The 21981-nt window shown below is 49.4% G+C and overlaps 2 protein-coding genes across 6 annotated transcripts in view; one reads left to right on the top strand and one right to left on the bottom strand.

Annotated features, from left to right (window-relative positions):
* The window catches only part of SRGAP2 (SLIT-ROBO Rho GTPase activating protein 2), a 108846-nt gene extending 105214 nt beyond the window's left edge, over positions 1–3632 (bottom strand). For 3 of the 5 annotated variants that reach the window (XM_032710695.1, XM_032710698.1, XM_032710699.1), the window contains exons 1-2: positions 3567–3632; positions 1735–2341 (exon numbers count right to left, since the gene is read on the bottom strand). In XM_032710695.1, the coding sequence (XP_032566586.1) occupies positions 1735–1801 (67 nt within the window). In that variant the 5' untranslated portion in view covers positions 1802–2341; positions 3567–3632. Of the gene's footprint in view, positions 1–1734; positions 2522–2921; positions 3012–3566 lie in introns of those variants that run through there. The other 2 variants (XM_032710697.1, XM_032710696.1) reach the window with 2 other exon arrangements.
* Positions 3633–3954: 322 nt separating this feature from the next.
* On the top strand, positions 3955–8620 carry FAM72A (family with sequence similarity 72 member A). Its single transcript, XM_032710587.1, has 4 exons — positions 3955–4208; positions 5118–5195; positions 6436–6560; positions 7424–8620. The coding sequence occupies exons 1-4, from the start codon at positions 4057–4059 to the stop codon at positions 7516–7518; spliced, it is 450 nt and encodes a 149-aa protein (XP_032566478.1). The 5' UTR covers positions 3955–4056; the 3' UTR covers positions 7519–8620.
* The last annotated feature ends 13361 nt before the right edge of the window (positions 8621–21981 follow it).

The following is a 21981-nucleotide window of genomic DNA, read 5'->3' as shown; positions in this document are numbered from 1 at the left end:
CCATGTGATCACTTTTGGGATCACATTTACAGGTCCCTGCCTTGGCACCTCCACAGATGAGCTGGGTTCTGGCAGCAACACTCTGCACAGGGGGAAGGCTCATTCCCATTTTCCCCATTTCCCTGGCCTCTTGTTTGAAAAGGAAGGGAAAATTTCCAATTCATGAAAGCACTGAGAGGTGAGAAGATGCGCTTCGCTTAATTCTAAAGCCTCGTTTCTCGTCATTCCCAAATATTGTGACTACAGGGCTTGGATCCATCACACACACTTTGATGGGGTAAATAATGAAAGAACACACAAGCCTCTAATTTCACACTGCCTTCAATTCCCATTTCCAAAGACAGCTAGAAAACAGGAATAGAAACTAAACCAGTAAAAAAGAAACACGCCCTTCTCCATTTCTAACTTGGAGAACATAAGAATTAAAAAAAAAAAAAAAAATAATCAAAATAAACTCTTACACAGCTTTATATTTGCTCAGATAAGCATTTTCAACAGAAATGTCCAAGCTGCTTCTAGGTACAGGGCACTGGGGTCAGTGTAGGACATGCATTGGAGGACAACATGTTTTAATGATTTGCAACCAACGAGCAGCCCCCCCCCCAGCAGGAAAAATAACCCAGCACCTAATTGCAAAACAATATTTTAATTGTCAGCTTTAATTTAGGTTTCCTACTCAGATTTAAATCTTCTTTTTTTTTTTTTTTTGCCAAATTGCATTGATTTAACTCAATCAGCCCTGCCCGAAGGCCATCTTTCCTGCAAGCTCTGAGCATACCAAGCAAGTTTTAGCCAATTAGATAAATCACTGAATCTCATAACTTCCTAACAGCAATACATCAAGCCGTGCACGAGCCATAATTAATTTTTTAAATACATATTATCTCGAAAACTCGGCGAAATTAAGCAGCTCGGGAGGCATTTCACCATCCTTTATGTTACGGGCTTTTTTTTTTTTTTTTTTTAACCTAAGGCACATGATGGCCTGAAACCCAGCCAGCTGAATTCTGCAGAAGACTTGCACGGTCACGGCAAATCCACCTCTGTTTGTTATTCCTTAGGATGATGGGGATAACACTGATGCATCAGTTTTATTCATTTATATACGTGTGTATATATATATATACATATGTGTGTGTGTACACCCACACCCACACACTGCAGCCTTAAGGTGTTACACTCATGAGCACAGTCAGGAAAACCAGGCAGCAATATTATGGACTCAGTAGGAGCAAAATCCTGAAAAATGGAAGTTTCCAGCACAAACAGCTTCAAGGGGACCCTCAGCACAGTCCCCATTACCACCAGTGGAAATATGCTCTTCTGACACTACACAGATTGTTGAAAGATTCCCATGACAGGCAGAGGATTAAAAAGCAATTCCCCGGCTCTCGTATTTCACATGCAAAGCCGTATTTCAGAACGGGCAGGCAGGAAAATACACGGATCTCTCCCAACTCAAAAATGTGTGTATTCCGTAAAAAAAAAAAACAAAAAAAAAACCTCGCTGTGACACCTTAAAACGGCAACACCAAAGCAGGAACTACCCCATGGGGACGAGGAGCAGCGCTGCAAACCCGATCCAGCATTGTATTACGAAAAAACCCTGCGAATTCCAGGCAATCTGCAAATGATTTCCCCCCCCCTTCCCCACCCAAACATCCACTGCAAACTCCTACAATCGCGAGTCAGGATTGCAGCAGCCAAAGGCATGGAAATAAAACCGTTCCTTACCTTTAACTTGAGTGTCATACTCGGCTATGATCTCCTTATCCTTTTTGAATTTTGCTGGCGACGTCATGTTTTCTTTTCCAAAAAAGCTTCACCTCCAAAAGAGATCCCCCCAGAACGCGAGATATAAAGGGCAATTTCACTCCTCTCCACGCGATGCCTCGATTTTCTGCTCGTCCTTCCCCCCTCCCCACCCAAAAAAAAAAAAAAAAAAAAAGGGGGGGAAAAAAAATCAAAAAAATCAGTCCATGGAGAGAGGGTGTGAGAGGGAGCACAGCAGCAGGAAAATGCAGATGTTGAGATCAGCGGATGGAAGAGGCAGCAGTTTTGTCTCCCTGCACCAAATCCTTGAGCAGCAGCATCAGCCTAGTGAGATCCTGCAGCCCCCAAAGGCTCTTCCTGATCCTTAACAGCACAGCCAGGGAGTGGAAGTCCTTCCGCACAACATGTTTTGTGTGGGTTTGGTTTGCCTTTTCTCTCTCCTTTTTTTTTTCTTTAATTTATTTATTTATTTATTTTTCCTAATGGGCTCGGGAGATGATGCAAATCAAACCCCAACTGAGAGCAGAAGCGGAGGACGAGGAGCCTTTTTCCTTTGGTGTTTGCTCGCCTGCAAATGGAAAAGAAAACATAAATAAAATTAACTATATATATATATAGTTAAAAAATTGCGGCTTGCAGATGAAATCTACGATGGGAAGAAACGCTGCCCTGCCACCCTGACATTGCAAATCGTCCTTTGAGCAGCAGCAGCAGCAGCAGCGTGGGGTTCCAACTGCAGCCCCGCCAGGTGACCCAGGGAACACACCCACCCCGGGGCTGGTCCGGGGAGAGGGTCCCAGGGGAGCGGGGGCTGATCGGGGCATGGTTTGGGGAGAGGCAGCTCCTTAGGGGAGCGGGGGTTGGTTTGGGGTGCAGGTCCCGGGGGAGCGGGGGCTGCTTTGGGAAGCGGGTCCCGGGGGTGCGGCTGGTTTTGGGAGCTCCTTGGGGAGCGGGTCCCCCTTTGGGAAGCGGGTCCCGGGGGGCGAGTGGGAGCTCCTTGGGGAAGCAGGGGCTGGTTCGGGGTGCGGGGAGCGGCTCCCGGGGGTGCGGGGGGTCCTTTGGGAACCGGGAGCTGGTTTGGGAAGCGGGGTCCGTTTGGGGAGCAGGTCCCCCTTTGGGAAGCGGGGGCTGGTTTGGGGTGCAGGTACCGGGACAGCGGGGGCGCCTTTGGGGTGCGAGCCCCCCTTGGGAAGCGGGTCCCGGGGGGCTCCTTTGGGAGCGGGTCCCGGGAAGCGAGGACTCCTTTGCGGTCCCCTGGGACGCGGCTCCCGGGGCTGCGGGAGGCGGGCGGGACCCGCAGCATCGCCCGCCCCGCCCCGGCGGAGCCCCGGAGCCCCCGCACACCGGGCGGCTCCACCCGCAGCTTCTCCCTCCGGTTTTTCTTTTTTTTTTGGGGGGGGGGAGTGATTGGGGTTTTTCCAGCGCGGGGCAGGGCGGGACACAACTTTTCCCCCGTCTTTTTTTTTTTTTTTTTAAATTTTTCCTCTCCCTGTTTTTTTCTTCGGAGGGGGGGGGAGGAGGGAGGGCGCGAGCCCTCCGCGGAAGATGCGCGTACGGGGAGGAAGAAATAAATAAACACACGGCACCCGCCGGATCCGCATCCCGCCCGGGAAGAACAATGAGGGCGGCGGGGAGAGAGGAAGCGTGGGGGGGTCCCGGGGCGGGGGGGGGTGGCGAGAGGGGGCCGGGGCTGGGGGGACGCGGAGGCAGCGGGGAGCTGCCCGCTGCTCGCCGCCCCGCCGGGGAGGTGGTAGAGGAGGGTCGGGGGTCGGGCGGCCGGGCGGGGCCGTTACCTGGGCGCTGCGGAGCCGCCTCCCGCAGCCGGGGCGTCCTCCGGCCGCTGAGCGCCCGCCGCCCGGGCCCCCGCACCGGCCCGCCGCCGCCCCGCCCCCCGCGCGCCTCGGCCAATCGCCGCGCCGCGCTGGGCATGACCGACGCGCGCTTCCACCAATCGAATACCCCCGCCTCGCAGATAGGCCCGCCCCCTCTTCCCGCCCCGCCGGCGGCCCCGCCCTGAAGAGTAGTAAGGGCGGGGCGCGCCGCAAGGAGTAACAGACGGCCTGGCCAATGGGAGTGAGGCACGGCGCGCCCTCCCGCCAATAGCCGCGCGGCGGGGGTGGGGCCACCGGATTTTTTCAATGGGGGGTGGGCGTGGCCTCCCACGGCCAATGGGAGGGCGAGGTCGGGAATTCAAACTGACAGGTGGGAGCGTGGCCGTTGGAGGCGCCGGCACCGGGATCGATATCGGGATATCGGGACATCGGGACAGGCATCCCACCCGCCATGACCTCCAGCGCCTGCACGTTCGAGGACCGGAGCGTGGCCGTGCTGTGCTGCCGGTTCTGCCGGCAGGTGCTGAGCTCCCGCGGGATGCGGGCGGTGCTGCTGGCGGACACCGACACCGACCTCTACTCCACCGACATCCCGCCCTCTGGGTAAGCGCAGGGCACGGGGGGGTCCCACGGGGTCCCTCCGGAGAGAGGTCAGCGCTGGCAGTGCCGGGATTCAGCCAGACCCAGCTAACCGGGGTCAGGAGCTGCAGGAGCATCACCGCGGCTCCAGCACTTAAAAACCCGCTGTCGCCAGCAAAACAGCCCCACAGGGCGCAGTTCAGCCCATCCCTCTATTTCTAGTCCCACCTGGCTCTCCTTCAGCCCTGCAGAAACCATGGAGGCTGCCCCCGCCCCCCCCTCCAAATTTAATTCACTCGTGGGGATGACACAGTCTCAGGAGCTCCTCTAGCTCCTTGCAGAAGCAGAGATTAGAATTTGAAACAAAGGCCTGCAAACAGAACAAACCTGATCTGTCACTGCTCCCAGAAGGGCTCTCCCCCAAAGTCAGTTTGCGTGCTGCTTTCCCATAGCAAGATTTGAATACTAAGGAAATCAGGTTGTGAAATGACATGGTAATCAGAAAGTATGGGTTGAAAAGGAGATAAGAAATCAAAGGTTTGGTTTTAAATGTCCCAGCCTTTAAGGGATTGCTCTGTATCTTAGCTGGGATTTGCCAGGAACGCGGGCGACATTTGGAACCAGGTTTCTGACTGTCAGTGCCACCCAGCCCCAGCCTGCAAGTCTCTACCAAGAGAAACTCTGCTCTTTGAGCTATTTTGAGGGGACTTGTGATATTAATGCAGTGTCACGTGGGTCTCTTCTTGTTTCCATATGAGTGTGGCTGGCAGTCGGTAGGAAAATATAACCTTGTGGTCTTGGAGCGCTTTAAAACCAGACTGTGACCAGCAGCAGCATCATTCTGTTGTGACTTCAGACCTGTGTTGTTAAAACATTACAGCTGTGATCACGGCCACATCTAAACTCCTGTGTCTTTCCTTCCTTCCCAACCAGGACTGTTGATTTCATAGGAAGCTGCTATTTCACGGAAATCTGCAAATGCAAACTGAAGAACATCGCGTGTTTGAAGTGGTGAGAGCACAGCCCGTGACCCTGACACTCCAAAATACTGCTTAACCCCCTCCCTGTCGACTCCTGCAGTGCAAGGGTTAAGGGATGAATGAACAGATTGCATTCTCTGTCGCAGATTTAATGCTGCTTGATAGAAACTCAGCCCACCACTCCTGGGCATGGCTGCCATTCCATTTTCTGTGCAAGTCCCCAGTGAAAATGTGACAACCTTGTCAGGAGTCTATGGGAAAGCTTGTGTGCCACCTGCCTGATTAAATGTCTGCTTCAACACTGAGATAACTGTGTGAATAAGGCCCCAGTAAGAAGCAGTTACTCATATTCTAATTAATAGAACATCCTCTTGGCAGATCGAGTTGTTGCGAGCAGATGGAACATGCTGTCGCTAAAGTTCTTGGAGTTCTTTTATCCTCCTTATTAGTATCTGATATTTAAGAGTAAAAACAACAACTCTCAAATAGCTCACAGTCATTTGAGATGATCCCTTCAGCTTCCTAATCAAGAGTTTTACCTTGTTCAGATTTACACAGTGGGGGGGGGTTGTGATAGAAACACAATATTTTAGTTTTTAGGGAGAAGCAGAGAAACAGAAATATCTCACCAGGGCACGTGAAAGTAGAAAAGTGGTTGTTCTGGGTTTTAATTGAGGAAAGTTGATAAGGCTTCAGTATTCTGGCACAGGTTGCCCAGAGAAGCTGTGGCTGCTCCATCCCTGGAAGTGTCCAAGGCCAGGTTGGATAATCCTGGAGCAACCTGGGCTAGTGGAAGGTGTCCCTGCCCATGGCAGGGGGTTGGAATGAGATGAGCTTTAAGGTTCTTCCAACCCAAACCATTCCATGATTCTCAGTCTCATTATTCCTACCACTGATTCTCTCCTGTGCATGGAGCTTCTGTACAGGTGGGGTTTGTGTGTGATGAACTTCTGTGCCACAGGCCTGCCAAAAAAAAAAAAATACACCAGCATTTGTTGGTATGTAAACTAATTTGGATTACACAATTTAGGTTACTAATGGTTCTCTATGCCAAAGATCTGAAACTCAGATATTCTGTAACTCCTGACAGATGTTCCCTAAATATTTAAGATACTTGTTTAACTACGTTCCCTTAACTTAATCAAAATAGGAGCATTACATAATGGTCTGGTACCGTGGCTATTTAACATCAGCTTGGGCTGGAAAAAGCCACCAACATCTGTCTTCTCATCAGGCACTTGTGTTGCTCATTATTTCACTTGCCTTTCCAGTGGTAACGTTGTTGGCTACCACGTGATTTCTCCCTGCAAACCCTGCCTGTTGTCCTGCAACAACGGCCACCTCTGGATGTTCCACAGCCAAGCAGTCACTGGCATCAACAGGCTCGACCCTTCTGGTAAATTTGTTTCCTTCTCTTCCCTAAAAATCTCGAATCCCAAAGTCCTGATTCTAACGAGGCAGCTCAATATAGTCCAAGCATATGGAGAGAGGGGAACATATGGAGGCACAAGGAAGTGTTGCTGCACTGCTAATCTGGAAAACTGCTCGGGGTGGGGGGGGAGGAGGGAGGGTGGTTGGAGCTGTAAATGAAAATCTGAGTGTAAATTGATCTCCATCAGAAAACTTTAACCTCCCCCTCCTGCGGCCACAAGTCGGGGTTTTCTGCAGCAATCCTACAAACCCAGCTATTTATAGGGGCATGTGTGGCTTTCCTGGGCTCTCAGGCAGCTGGCCAAGGGACACTCTTTTTTTGGGGTGAGTCATGTTGTCACTTTGACCCTCTCCCACCGAACCCTCGTTAAGCTGAAGTTTGCAGCTTCTTCAGCTGGGTGTTGGTGGGATGCCAAGAGTCTGGCAGGGTTGGAGTCCTCAGGAATCCACAGCCCCCCCCTGACAAATCACTTCTCCTCCTCACAGACTGGCTGCCTGAACCTCTCAGTGTCACCTGGGTCTCAGAGCAGGGATTTTAAAAATAAGTCAGCCACGAGGGGGGTTATCAATAGCTCCATGAATTAGTTATAGAAACAAGCTTCAGTGGGTTTATTCTTTGAATTGTGATGTAAACAGCAACAGCACTTGCAAGATCACTCGGAAGAAAAATAGAAAAGGGATATATTTATCAGGGACGTGACTTAACGGGTTTTGCAATGATTATTTCCTCTCAAAACAGACAGTAGTGCAACTTAAAATTAAGGTCACAATCCAAAAATATCTCTTTTTTCCCCCTCCTCCTTATTCTCCTTACCTCCTTCCCACCAGGTGTGAATGTATTGCTCTGGGGCAACTTGCCAGATTTGGAGGAAAGCACAGATGAGGATCCGTCCTGTACCTCTGAGGAGGAGTACATCAGATAAATGGGATTATCCACAGCCTCTTCCCTGGATTTGTTGCTGTTTGGTTTGGATTTTCTTTTTCCTGACAGCCCATCAGAGCTTAAACAATGGGGAAAAAAAACCCAGGAAATTTGGAAAACCATCCTAAAAAAGGAAAGCATCTTCCTCCTTCACTGCAGCCTTCCTTGGACTCTTGAATCTTCCCAATGTGTAACTTCTGAGTAGAGATCCTCCTGGGTTAGATCTGGAAATGCAAACAGAAGGTGCATTTACTGAGGTCTAGGTCTGTTCTGCTTTTTACTCTGAAGCCTCAACAGCTTCTTAACTGTGTTTTTTTCTTCTTTCCTAAAGCACTTTTCACCGAGCTAAATCTTTCAGCTGCTTTCAGCTTCAAACTCTTTGAGAAATAATCAGTCTGGTTGATGGGGCTCTGACAGACACTTCCCATCTTTACCTGGCAGTACTTTCAGGATCTTGTCTCCATAGAGATCATATTTTTCCCCCCCTTAAATTCTGCAGTTCCTTAATGTCTGACAGACCTTGGGGTTTTTCTTCAGGTCAACAGTAAAACCCATCCAGTTTTATACGTTTATTTTTTTCCCTTTATAGGGTAGGCATCCCTCCAAAACACAGCTCAGCCGTGCAACTGGGTCTTTTTAGAGGAAGAAAAAGAGATCAGGTGAAATATTTGGTGTTCAGGCCTAACTTTACATCCTGAGGCATAAAGGCCATCTGGTTCCTCCAAGTAATGAATTCAAAGCTCATTTTCTGAGTGGTTACAACCATAGTATTTAACTTCTGACTAAGTACTGTCCCCTTCAGCTACTCACCTGAAGGGTCACCAGTAGAAAATCCAGGATAAAATCATATAAGAGAACACTTTAAAATTTGGATTGATGCTGAATAAATCATTCTGTAGCCTCTTGTGATACTTGAAAGGGGTGCAATAAAGACAGATCTGAATTGTCTTGGTATTTTTAGTGCATGTTATGTATTTCTTAATTAACGGTACTACCTCTTCTGCATTGTTTAAATGTATATTGGTATATATATATATATGTATATGTATGTCTTGTTTTGAATTCCTCTGTTATGTCTGCTCATGAAATAAAAGCTTTGGACTACAGAGTCTTCAGGGCTGTAATAAATATGGATGTGTAATGACATCAGACAATCCAAACAGTGAAATATCATCTTGTATTAAAATAGTAGAATAATTACATTTTTACTATTATAATTATGTTTTAGACAACCCCCCCAAAAAAAAATCACTTTCTTTTTAGGTTGACAGAGCTGACAGTTTCTCAGTCTCAGTCAGTTAACTCTTCTGCAATTCAATATTCAAATTTTTGCCAGCTTTCCGTGCTGCATGAACCTGATCACGATGTGACTACAGTGTTAAGCTGGCAAGGTGACACCTCAAAGATTTTTTTTTTTCCAACAGAATTCGTGAGCTAAAAATACCTCTGATTGTTTTTTGCATGAGTAACACCACAGTTCGAATACAATCCTGCTTATTGCCAGTTCAACACTTGTCATTTATAACCTTCCTAATTCCCAGCTAACTCGGTGTCAGGGCAGAGCTGCCCTCCCATGGGGAAGCAAAGGACTGTAATTTCTTCCCACCAAGTCCATAATTCTGTTTTTGCTCCCCATCTGCACACAAAGAACTGGAAGTTCTACTATGATCTACTTTAATTACACAGGCCTGTTCGAGCGAGCTTGGAATTAAAAGTGAGCCAACTTTTAAGTGAGTTCAGTCAGTATTTTGTTGACAGTGAAGCTGTAGGTGTTAAATACAAAGTAAGCAAACATCCCCTGTTGTCCCTCTGTGGTGAATGTCACCAAACAAACTGATCATGTCTGGGGCCACTTCTTTCTATCTGAAATTAAAGAGAGAACTGAGCAAGCAGTTCATGGGAAAACCAGGGCAGCTCATTCACAGAGCCCTGATGTTTGGGGTTAAGTTTCCAAGGATCACCCTGTGCAGGGAGATGTTTAACCAGATCTAACACTGGTACAAAAACAGATCAATATTTCTAGAAACGCTCCCAAGCACTTCAAACCACCCAAAGCTGCATTTGAAATAAAACAACTCAGGTCTCTCCTGTGTTTTCTCTCTCTGGACACACAAGATCTCTGTGTTGTAGCACAACCCTGAAACCTGAAAGTGATGGGTTGCAAATCCTCTGGTATCATAATAGAGCAAGACAGATAATGCCCAGGATGGATTTATCAGCAGGATTCAACTTCCTGACAGATCTGTGGTCAGGCTGATCCAGGAGAAGCTGGGCAGCTCTTTTTCCTCCTGGTGAGGATTCCACAGGGAAATTTTACGTGATCTTTGCTGTGCAGCCACTGGAGTCACAAGGCTGAAAAACAAGAACTGAGTCCCAAGGCTTTTCCTTCTGCTCATCAAGGTACCCAAGGCAAGTAATTAAAGAACTTGAGTGTCTCTAATCAGATCTGGGTTTACTTAGAAGGGATTGAACACCAGGCAAAAGGTCTTAAATTTGAGACTCCGAGTCAGCTCTTCCGCAAGACTCCAAATTTTCCTGGCACTCAGACCACTCCCTGGAGCTGATCCCTCCAGCCTCAGTGCCCAAGGATTGGATCTGCCATTCCATGGCCCAGACCTGATCCCAGATGTTGTGTAACACAGACTTGTAGGTTCAGGGTCACAGGCACTGGGAGTAGAATCCCGAAAGCCACTGAGAAAAAAAAGAACTTTGATTTGATTTTTAAGTCGCAGGGAGCTGTGTAATCACTCAGCTGTTATTGATGGCCATCCCTTTTCTTTTTCCCTGCAATGCACAATATTAGCTGGAGGGGTAGGGAAAAGCCATAGCAAGACAGTGATAAATTGATACCCCTCCATATTAAATAAGACTTACTAGAAAAAAAGGCACATTTAAATATTCCTCCTCATTCCAGTGCAGCCTAATCACCACCTTACATTTATGTAACACCGTTCATCCCAAAGTGCTCTCCAGTGACGAATTCTTTTAGGAATTCTTTTCCCACTGAACTGCAGCCAAGTCCAGGGTGCAGAGCAGCTGCCAGGCAGGCAGTGAGAGAGGCAGGACCGTGGGGAGCATCATCCTGGAATGAAACTGGAACGTGATCCCCATCAGGACAAACCCAGACCTTGATTACCCAGGGAGGCTCGACTTGAAAGACACTTTTCTTACCCAGCCTGGAATGCAGCTCATCCACCTCCAGCAGGTGACAGATGGGTCACCCCTCCTGGGACAGAACCCAGGCTTGGAATCCGAGGAAGAGTCCTGTGACAAGAGGCAGAAATTACTGAGCTCCCTCTTATCCTCTGCTCTTCTCCCCAGCACACTTTTGAAAGTGAAGTTAAAGGGTCATTTATTATAAAAGCACCCAATTACTTCGGCAGGAGAGGTCATTGTTCCATATTTTATTATGTTTGCAGTCTGTGTGGTTTCTGAAAGCATATCCCAAGGAACAGCCAAGTAAACAACCTTTGTGTGCTATTATTTGGATTAAGGGAGTGTCTACAGGCCAGGGTAGCGCAACCACCACGGGGCTATTGTGCAAGAAACTGGGAGCACAGAGACTCAGAGGAGCTGCTGGGAAAACAAGGCAGCCAAGGGGGGTAAGGAAAGGCACCACTGGCTGTCAGAGATCAGAGGTAAAGCCTGAAGAGGAGACTCCTTAATTCCAAGACTACAAGAGACACCAAGCCAGGCCTGTTCCTGCAGCTATGGATCACTTCTTCCTATTCCAACAGGAATTTGCAAGCCTGTGAATAGTCAACTCTTGCACAGACTCCATCATACAATCACAGAATGGTTTGGGTTGGAAGGGAACTTAAAGATCATCTCATTCCAACCCCATCATCTCATACCTAAAAGGATCCTTCTCTGTGCCAGGGCTCCTGGATTTCTGCTGCACTATTAGGTTTTTCTCTTGCTTTAGCATGCACAAAGCACATAGCCTCTGGTCAAATACCTATAAAAAGCCTACAAAGAAAACAGGTTGTTCCAAACCTGTGCAGATGCAGCACTCATGGAGCAGAGATGTGCTCTTCAACTCATGCAGGGCACAGGAAAACCAGCAGAGAGCCAAGCAGGCTGCCTGCCTTGAACATCCCCAGTGGAATTAACTCCCAAGTTGCTGATGCACCACCCCCAGCATTCCCTCTTCTCAACAGGAACCATCAGCCATGCTGTTCTCCCAACAAGCATCAGCATTCCCAAGCAGCCAGAGGGACATTTCAGCTGCTTTCCCTGTGTGACACTGTCGTAGCTTGAGACCCCCCAAAAATCCCATTTCCAAGTCCAAGCCTCCCCTCCCACAATTTGTTGCAGCGTGAGAGGTTTTTCCAGACATAACACAAGACTCAATATGGGGGGAAAGGAGTTATATTACAACTATTACACAAATAAATACTATAATATATTATATACACAATTCTAACTATGTCTCCTTTAGTAAAGCAATATTTACATTAGATCAAGTCCCTCCTTTCCCTCCAATGGGGAGAAGGAAAGATCCTTTCCACTTTCAGGGCAGCAGTGTCTCTCCTCTTCAAAGCAGGAGCTGTAGCTGGAATATCTCTCTCTCTCTCTCCACTACAGACACAAGCTTAACCAAGTGAGCTGCACTCAAATGAGTTCTCATTAGAAAGCAGGGCTCCTATTTTGGGAAAAAAAAAAAAAAAAACCAACAGGGAACAGAGCTGGTCAAATAGAAGCCCAACAAAATCCCTCCTCGTGTCATCTGAGCGCTGACAGCTCGATGTCTGTGGGTGATGCCACACGAGGGAAATCAGCACCACAGCTCTCCCTGGCACTGCCATCTGCATGGCAGCGTGGGGAGAAGCTTGTGCAGGCACAGGGAAAGCCAAACTGGTAAAAAAAGACTCGATCCCCTGCGTTTCTCTGACTTACACTCATTTCCTGCGGGAAGGTGCTAATTAAAAATAACCCAGGGCTGCTCCACCGTGGGTGCAGCCACACTGGGATCCTTCCCTGCTGTGCCATGGCAGAAGCTGATTAGTTCATCCCACTCCAGCATATGGCCTGCTTTGGAAGGGGAAATTTCCACTAACACTTGAAATACAGGTGCTTTGGGACTCTCATCCTGATTTCCCCAAAGAGAAGCTGGTCCTGTGTCCACTGGGCACATCCAACAGTTCCTCACACAAAAGCAAGCGAACAGGAATTAAATTTAAGAGAAATTCACCTGTCATCTGTCTGCCTCTCAGTGCCAACAGACTGCCCAGGGAGAAAAGGGGTTTCCAGGACCAAAGGACAACAAGAATACAAAGCTCACACCCCCCCTTTGCCTCGACCCTTCGGAGGTTTCACCAGCAGCTCTTCCTTTGCTGCCAATTTATTTGCCTTCACTTTGAAAAGTATAAGCAGATATTTGATTCTGAGACTAGCAAGGCTTCAGCAAGAACAGATCTGGTCTGTGATTCCCACTGTGCTTTGCAGAACACTCCTAGAAAGCTTCTTCAGCCGACGCTGGCAAGGGAAGAGCGAGAGGCGAATGTGCCTCAAGCTGCCTCGGATGTGAGGAGTGCCAGGAGTGCCAGGAGTGCCAGGAGTGCCAGGGACCCTTGGCCCACATTGAAAACACAGCAGGTGAAGCTAAAGACCCCCCCCAAAAAAAAGAAGACAACAGAGGTGGGATCTATGCCCCAACCAGGACTAAGAATGCACCTCCAAAATTGGTGTAACGAAGCAAAACCCCATTTTAATCTCCTCTGCTGAACACAAACCCCAGGCCCTTTCAGCTGCTGAATTTTTGAACCACTTTAGAGCCATTTGCCAGGACCAAGTCCCCCATTCTCTTGGCTCATCTCTGTGTAAGGGGACACAGAGTAGTAGGTGGTTTTAGACCCCCAGAATTCCAAAGCTGCAGTATTTCCTCACGGGGTGACCAACTGAACCAACACAATCAGAGAATGATTTGGTTAAACATGCAGATGGAATGACACAGAGTCACATTTGAGGGAAGGTTGTGAAAGCCCCTGCAGATTCAGTCTAGCATCCACTCATATTTAATGAGAGCCTGAAAAGTTTGGAAAAAATGAAGCAATCTTCTCTTGTGCAAAGCCCATCACAAGACTTTCCACAATATTGCTCCATTTTTTTTCCTGGACCCCAGGTTGGACATGAATTTTACCCTGCAGAGTGAATTTTTACCCTGCTTCAGATTTTACCCAAATGACTTTCTTTGTAGCTCAGAATTTAAAATTCAGATGAAAGCATTTTTGCATCTCCTGTGCTACCAGAAGGCAACAATCATAAGTGGCAGGAAGCCTTTATTCAGCGGAACGTCCAATTTTTTTTTTAGCTTCCAGTTCTTATGGGCAATCAGCATTTAAAAACTGCTTTAAAAGCACCTGGCACTGGCCACGATAAGAGACCTTTTACCTCATAAACTCTGATTTCACACAAACGTGCCAGTGATGCATGAACTCGAATTGCTCCTCTCCTGACAGCACAAAACACTCCTCCAGCAAATTCAGCAACACTTCAACTCGCTGCAAGTCAACCACAAAAATCACAAGGACAGTTTCAAACAACAAGCAGCTTTTGGACGGGGTCAGGTGCTCTGATAACAACCTGCCACTGCTGCTGCATCCCTGGAGCCTCTCCTTGCTCCTGCCAGGGGGTTCAGAGTGGGCACTGATGGCCCTGGCACTAATTGCAGTGTCCATTGCCAGCCCTGAGGATGAGGCAGCAGCACTTTCCCCTCCCTGTGCCTTGCCCTGGTGTTTTTAAAGCAGCCACATCTCCTCACACACTCCCAGGGCTACCAGGAGGTGCTGGGTGGATCCCAGGCTGCTGTTTTCCGAAGCCCAAGGGAAAGCAGTGCAGTTATCCCTGTGCTCTCTCCCCAGTAATGAGTGTGATGTCCTGGTGTCTGTCTGTCCTCTCCACAGCCTCCCCCAGCCCAGATCAAAGCCAGCTCTGCTGGGTGTGGGCACGCACACAGAAGACACATTAATTACAGTCTGAAAATTTCTCTGCTTGAAAAAGAACTGGTTCCCTCTTTGTCACCTCTCCCCCACAAAAACCTCACCTGGCCCAATTTACTCCTTGAAAACAAGCTTGGATTGCAAATGACCTGGGGAGAAGAGACATCAACCGAGTGTATCTTGGCTGAAAACGGGCTTTGAAGAGCAAAACTCAACACCAGCACAGGCTTTGATGCCACAGCACAGACCCAGAGACCTGTTCCTTAAATTTTACCTTCCCTGGGATCTGTCTGCCCATGGAAGGGGAGATGGTTGTGGCTAAAAGGCTGCTCTGTTGGGTTTGGATGTGAACAGTGCCAGTCTGCCTTGGCCTAAATTAAAAACCCAGGGTGTGAAGATAGAGACCCAAAAACATTTGAAGGCAACATAGAAGGGATTTCCCACCTTCTGCTGATGGAAGGAGTGGAGAAAAATCAGGAAACTCTGATCTTCCTTTTGCTGATCTGGTTACAAAAAGTGCTGGGAACACACAGATGATGCTGCTGGGCTTTCACCTTGAGTTACAGAATTAAAACTCTGCCTGACAAGAGTTAGGGAGGAGCAAACTCCCTTCAGCCAAAAACTGCACAGAGCTTTGACATCACCTTCTGGCCAGTGCTGGGAAGAGAAAGGAGAACCCTGCAGGAGGGAGGGTTTTGCATCCCAGAGGGGAGTCCATGGGGCCACCAACCCCACAGCCAGCCCAGGCACCCCCTGTGCTGCCATAGTCCATGCCATGGACACGGTGCCAGCGTGGCACCTCCTGCCCAGGCTGCCAGGTCACACCCTGGGACCAACCCCGGGAATGATCCCGTTCCCTCTGCTCCCACACGGGAGCTGCTCTTTGCAGCTGTGGCCTGGCAGGGGTGTGACAAGGGGAGGTGGAAAGTACAGGGTGGGTGAATCCCTCCCTGCACACCCTCCCAGACTGACCCCAGCTGGAATGTGCTCAGGGGAAAAAGGTGGAGGATAAGTTGACAGGACTCACCCTTTCCCTCCCTGGAGAGGGGCAGGCTGGCTCTGCAGCAAGTGGTGTCTGGGCACGCCAGCCTGGGCAGGAGCACATCTGTGCCACTCCAAAGGGGGGTCCATTGCCCTGCAGAGCAGGATGCTGGTCCCTCTCACCCACAGACATCCCTTGGCCTTGGCTGATGCTTCAGGAGATGCTTGTCTGTATTCCAGCAGTGCATGAATGCCCAGTGTCTCACCAGCTCGCTGTCCTCTGCCTGCAGAGCTCCAGCAACAGGGCTGGAGTGTTTTCTAAGCCAAGCAGGAGCACCTCTTGTAAAACAGAGCAAAAAATTCCCGCTGAAGTTACGGCTGGAAAAGCATCAGGATAAAATCATCCCTGTTGCTGTGCCCTGCACATCCTTCCCTTACAGGAAGGAATCCTTGCCTGGGAGGGTGGGCAGGCCCTGGCACAGGTTGCCCAGAGAAGCTGTGGCTGCCCCTGTATCCCTGGAAGTGTCCAAGGCCAGGTTGGATAAACTTGGAGCAACCTGGGCCGGTGGAAGGTGTCCCTGCCCGTGGCGGGGGGTGGTACAAAATGGTCTTTAGGGTCTTTTCCAACCCAAAACATTCTGGGATTCTCCAGCTGGTGGTCCCACAGCCCGAGCAGGACACTTGCACTCCCTCCCAAGCAGGGCAGGAGGAGATTGAAGCACACAAATAAGAGCTGGGGGTGGGTAGTGCAGGAAACACATGTGTGTGCACATTCCATGGTGATCTTGGGTGTCCCAGCTCTGGCTCTCAGCAGGACAGTTGCCATCAAGCCACGGAATCAGGGACACTGGCATTGTGCTCAACAAATCTGCATCAAGAGCCATAACAGGAAATCCAACTGAATTTATAACTCCAGCCAATTGTAAGGACAGAAGGGTTCCTCAACACAACACCAAGTCTTTAATTCTCTGATAACAGAGTGAAATAAAGATAGCAGGGAAAAGCAAGAGCTCACCATCAATAGAGAGAGAGAAAGGGACCCTGATATTTTAAGGCATTCACCTTTAGGTTATAAGCTGCTTATCTCAGACTGCTACATATGTGGTCTCCTTGGGAACCGAGTCAGACAATAAATCAGATGTGCCAACATTTATCAGAAGCTCCGACCAGCCAAAAACATCAGCTCTCCTAAGAATGCCAAATCAGCTTCGTGGGAGGCAGGGCCAGGCCTGGAGTCACTCCTCAGGCACGCAGCAGGGGGAAGAAACACCCCTGTTAAACTCCAAATAAATGTTGCTCACAGTGCTGCTCCTCGTTGTCGTGCCCTCCCGGAGCCACGGGCTCTGTCAGAACCTTCAGAGGGAGGAGAAAAGAACAGAATCGACCTGGCATTTTGTGGGCATGGTCAGTGCACACATCAGGGCAACATCTGCATATCGTGCCCAGTCAGCCACAAAAACAACCCTCACCACCCTCCTCCCAGTCTGAGGCAGCGTAAGAGATTATTCTCGTTTTAGTCTGAAGAGAAAGGGGGGAAAAAAGCAATATATGAAGAGCAGTGGTAGGAATAAAAACAGCTTGAGGAAAGTCAGCAAGATCAGTGTATGAATATTCTGTAAGTGCAGAAATCCTGCCAGGCACAAGGAAAAAAATCCAGACATTTCACGTGTCAGAAATAAAAGAATCTCAACCAAATCTCTCTCTCCCTCTTTTTTTTTTTAAAAAAATGGTGAAAATTTCCCAACCAGCCCCAAAACGTTTCGCTGCTTGTGTGTAACCAGAGGAATGTCAGGGCAAAGACCTCTGTCTCGTTTACAGGGGGTTTGACCAGGAATTTACTAGCGGGAAAGCAACAGGGGAGACACTGGAGAGCCTCATTTATCCCGAAATCCAGCGGCATCGGATGTAGTTGGTGGGTTTGGTAAGCGACCCACGGACCGGGGGAGCTGGGTGGGAGCAGTGCCAAGGTCTGCGCGGGGCAGAGTGGTCCAAAAGGAGGAAAAAAAAATCCACCTTTTCCAAGAGGAAAATTCCCCCTTTCCTCGGACATCGGGAGCTGCCCCCCCCCAGCGCCAGCCGGGGCCGCAGCGCCACCTGCGGGCACGAGGGGGAACTGCACCCTGCCCCGACGGAGGGCCTAAAAAATGACCTTTAATTGGGGGTTTTTGGTTTGTTTTATGCATTTTGGAAATTTTTTTATAATTTTTTTATAAAATTTTGGACTTTTTTTCTGCCTTTTTTTTTAAGCCGTGGTTTTGGGGTAGAAATACGGACAAGGTGCTGTAGTTCGGTGGTGCCTCAGCACAAAACGCAGCCCCAGAGCCCTCCACTGCTCCTGGGAAAACCAACAGCCCGTCCCAGGTAATCCCAGTGCCATTTGTGACTTCCACCTCTCCCTTCCTGCAGCTGAACCCCCTCTGAGGTCATTCCCCAGCAGCAAACTAAGAAATGAGGAGGAAAAGCAAAGACTGTAGAGCCTCAGAAATCAGTCTTTTCATTTGACTTTACAAACCTTTTTACAGCTGGGTTTGGGCTTCGTGACTGTGGGAAATCTGCCCTCCACCAAAAGAGCTTCAAAATGCCATGACTGCCATCACCTCTCCATCACTGGCCAAACTGAGACAATCCCTGGAGAACACAATGACTGGGATTTGGCTTCCCTGTTGGCAAAGCTCTTCTGGAATTTGTGCTGAAGCTCAGAGCATCCTTACAGGTCTGCCTTTATCCAGAGGGGCCATCAAGTGAATAATAGCTAACGGAGAACCATTTAAATCCAATTAAGTAACTCCTTACCTATAAAAAAAAAAAAAGAAAGAAAACATCTCCTGAGGAGCCGTTCAGGGATAGAGCCTTTAGCAGAGACAATCATGGGCAGCAGGATTAAAGAATATCCCAAAACAGCATTCACAATTTAACAAGCTTTCAGTTTGCTGCCATTCTGCTGCACTGAGCTTTTCTGGAAGTGAACAATCCTTGGGGATCAGTTGGGAACAAGTGCTTAAAACAGTCTTTACCCACAGCAATTCTACTCCTGTTTCTGTCCCCTCCTCTCCCTGGATCGTACCAAGAACTCAAAGAGGAGCAAGAGGCAATTACCTCGGGTCAGAAGGGTTGTGCTGGTTTGCTGCATGTCAGGTTGGATGCTTGGGCTCATCTTAAATTCCCTGGATCGGGCTGGTCAGTGCAGCTGCTTGGCCAGAGGGCTGCAAACAGCTCCAGCATGACCATGTCCTGTCAAACTGATGGCTCAGGGCTTGCTCCCTTTGCTCCTTGGAAGGGCTCATTAGTGCCTGAGCCCTCCACAAACACAGTCCCCAGAGACCCCAGAAGGTCGAGGGGTGCAGTCAGGAGCTCTGTGTGCCCTGGAAGTGGCACTTACTGCAGGCAGCCCCACAGCAGCAGAATTGTTGAGCTGATTCCCTTTGATTTCCCCCATGAACAACCAGCCTGCCTGAAGCGAAGCAAAACCAGCAAATGAGGGGAAGAGTGAGATTTTCAGAGGCAGCAGAGTCAGATCCTGATCATTAACATTTAGGTAGCTTTAAACATTTCCCAGCAGTGTCATTGCTGTTCTCTCTCTCTCTCTCTTTCTCTCTCTCTGGTGACAGACTCTGCTGCTGCTTCACTTGTCTCCAAGCTCAGCTCCAAGACAAAACAACAATAAAATTCTACATGGGATCTAACACTGGCTCCCAGCAGTACACACTTTGTTGGAACTTATTAACCAGCTCCCAGCTTGTTCCCTGCATAATCACTTTGTACTTCAAAGCCTCCGCCAGCAGACAGAGCTAAATGATGGTGTTAAATTCAATCATGTATAAAATTAATTAGTTTGGGGGCAGGACAGTGGATATTGGTTGTCAAAAGTTGGGATATTGGCTGAATGGGCTTGCTCAGGGCTCTGGGGACCTTTAACTTCCCAAGCAAATCCTTGTGCTCTGTTACCCTGGATGTGGCTTTTCAAGCAGGGCAGATGAGGAGAGAACTGGTGGCTCCCTGCAGAGAATTGTTCAGGAATACCAGAATTATCCCTGAGTGGAGCAGAAGGCTGTGCTTGTTCCTGCTAAAGGCAGAGGGATTGCTCCCACACTTGCAAGATTTGACACATTAGGTCAGATCCCAATTGATGCTTTAGAAATCCCCCAGCATTACAGAACCACAGGACCCCAGAATTATTGGGGTTGGAAGGGACCTTAAAGATTACCCAGTTCCACCCCCCTCCAACACTTTCCACTAGACCAGATTGCTCAGACCTCCACCCAGACTGGCCTTGAACACTTCCAGGGATGGGGCAGCCACACCTTCTCCAGGCAACCTGCTCATAATTCCTTATAATTATAATTACCCTGCCCTGTCAGTGCTGCTCTGCACATCCAGGTGTGGCTGAGCCATCTGGCCTGGTGTCTCAAGGCCAGGTTTCCCAAGAGGTTACTAGAGGACTCCAGGGACCTCTGGGCCCCCAGGCTGGCTGCTGGGAATTCTGTTCCACTCAAATCACCAGGAGGGAAAACAGCATCTGGCTCATTCCCTGCTGCAGGTCACCTCAGGGAACGGCCCCTTCTCTGCATCTCTGGTTTCCTTCTGGGATAATCCTGTCCCAATTAGCTTTGGAGGACTTAGACATTAATTTAATTATTTATTTTTTTTTAAGTCTCCCCATCGAAGTGAAGGATCCCAGAACCCCGGACCTGTGAGGCATCGGGGCAGCTCGAGCCTCCCTCCCCGCCTCGCTCGGCTGAACGCGAGGGGTTTAGCAGCGACTTTCACATCTCCTCTTAATCCAACAGTTAGCTGTAAATCTGCCCCCCACCTCCCCTGCTCGGGGCTGGGCTCGCTCTCACCTCGGTGTGACGGCGCTTCGTTAAGCCCCGGGCTGGGATCTGATGCCCTGAATTGGTGTGAATCGTCTGCAAGGAAAGGCAGCAGCTCCCCGGGTTACGCTCCCACATCTCTTTGGTGCTCATTAGGAAGGCAAGAGCTCCCCAGACAGAAGCAGGCGCTGAATATCTACTAAACACGAGCAAACACAGGGCCTTGGAGGGCTCAGGGCAGAACCACACACGAATCCCCACCTAATTTGAAAACGGGGCTGCAATCGGGGCATGGGCTCTCTCGGTATTGGGGGGGTTTGTTGTTTGTTTGCCAAACAAAACTCTGCAAAACCTCAAGCACACCAAAAACCCTCAAACACACAAAAAAAACCCCCGAGCATCTGTCCCTCCCACCCCCACCTAACCCACACAGGGACTCCCCACACTTCCCATTCTGGGAGCTGATTTGGGATGAGCCCCCTGGAGCCAGGAGGATGGAGACACCATGATTTTGCTGCTCCTGCAGCAACACCCACATTCTCGTGGCCGTACAGAAACCCTAAAGCCAAATCAGCTGTTGACGCTTCCCCTGAATGTTAATTTGGTTCAGGGAGAGAAGAGAGAGGCCGCTGGAGGAATCCACCGATTGCAGCCCGTGCTTTCCCTACCAGCAGCCCCTCGGTGCGTGAGGAAGGGCTTGAAGAGATGCCTCAGCAATTAGCACCGGCCGGGCAGGGCGGAGGCGCAGACACAGCCATTGTCTGGCGATGTTAAACGTTGTTTTTGGAGGCACAAGACCGAGCGCCACAGCCTGAGCCAGCCCTCGGCTAAAATAATCCCCGCAGTCCACGGTCTGCCTGAAAAATAGGTGTTAGGCTCCCCTTTGTTCATCATTATCAGGCACTTAGAGGCAGCGAGTCAGGTGGTTAAAATCAATTTCTGAGGAGGCTGCAGAGCCACTCCTGTTCCATGGCTGCTGGAATTCTTCGGTGGATAATCGGGATGCAGGGAAACAAGTTGCTTTTATAAGATCTCTGGACTATTGGCTTCCCCACCAAAGCAACCACCCGTTCTTCTCACAACTGCTGTCTCCCCAGAGAGATCCTGGTCTGCAAGAGGCTCTTCAAAGACAGGTGGATGGTCTGCCTGCTTTACAACCAAAATTACCAGCTCTTCCCAAAAGAAACCAGACGTCGAACTTCACAAAGAAAAGTCAAAACCCGAGATTCAGAAGAATATTCAGCTGTTTACCCAAGGACCCCTGGGAGGTTTAAACCTGATTTTCCACCTAATTGAATAATTCCCTGAGCATTGGAGCACACCCCTGAGTTAGGAGACAAACACCCCTGCCTGCAACACCAACATTAATGGGCATAATCCTAAATTCTCACTGCAGCCGTGCCCATCCTGCATCCCAAGTGCAAGGAATGGTGTCCATGGGGTCTTCAGACCCACTCAGGGCAGAGCAGGGAGAGCAGGGCTCAGTGCCCTGTGCTGATACATCCCCCAGAGCTGGTCCCACGTGTTCCTGCACCTTCCCTTTCCCCTCGGCACCGACACTGCCGCTGAAAACAGGTCGGGGCTGCCTGGTCTGACCCAGCCACTCACCCCGGGCAGGCAGAACGCCGTGTGCTGCTGCTGTACTTTACCACCTTCTCCTCAGACACCTCGCACCGGGAGAGGATTAACGAGCATTAACTGCCTTCCCGAAGGCTCCCATCCCGCTGTTCC

Source organism: Chiroxiphia lanceolata, chromosome 25 (genome assembly GCF_009829145.1).
Source record: "Chiroxiphia lanceolata isolate bChiLan1 chromosome 25, bChiLan1.pri, whole genome shotgun sequence".
NCBI classification, from domain to species: Eukaryota; Metazoa; Chordata; class Aves; order Passeriformes; family Pipridae; genus Chiroxiphia; species Chiroxiphia lanceolata.
The sequence above is the reverse complement of the archived record's forward strand: the minus strand, read 5'-3'. Positions and strand labels throughout refer to the sequence as shown.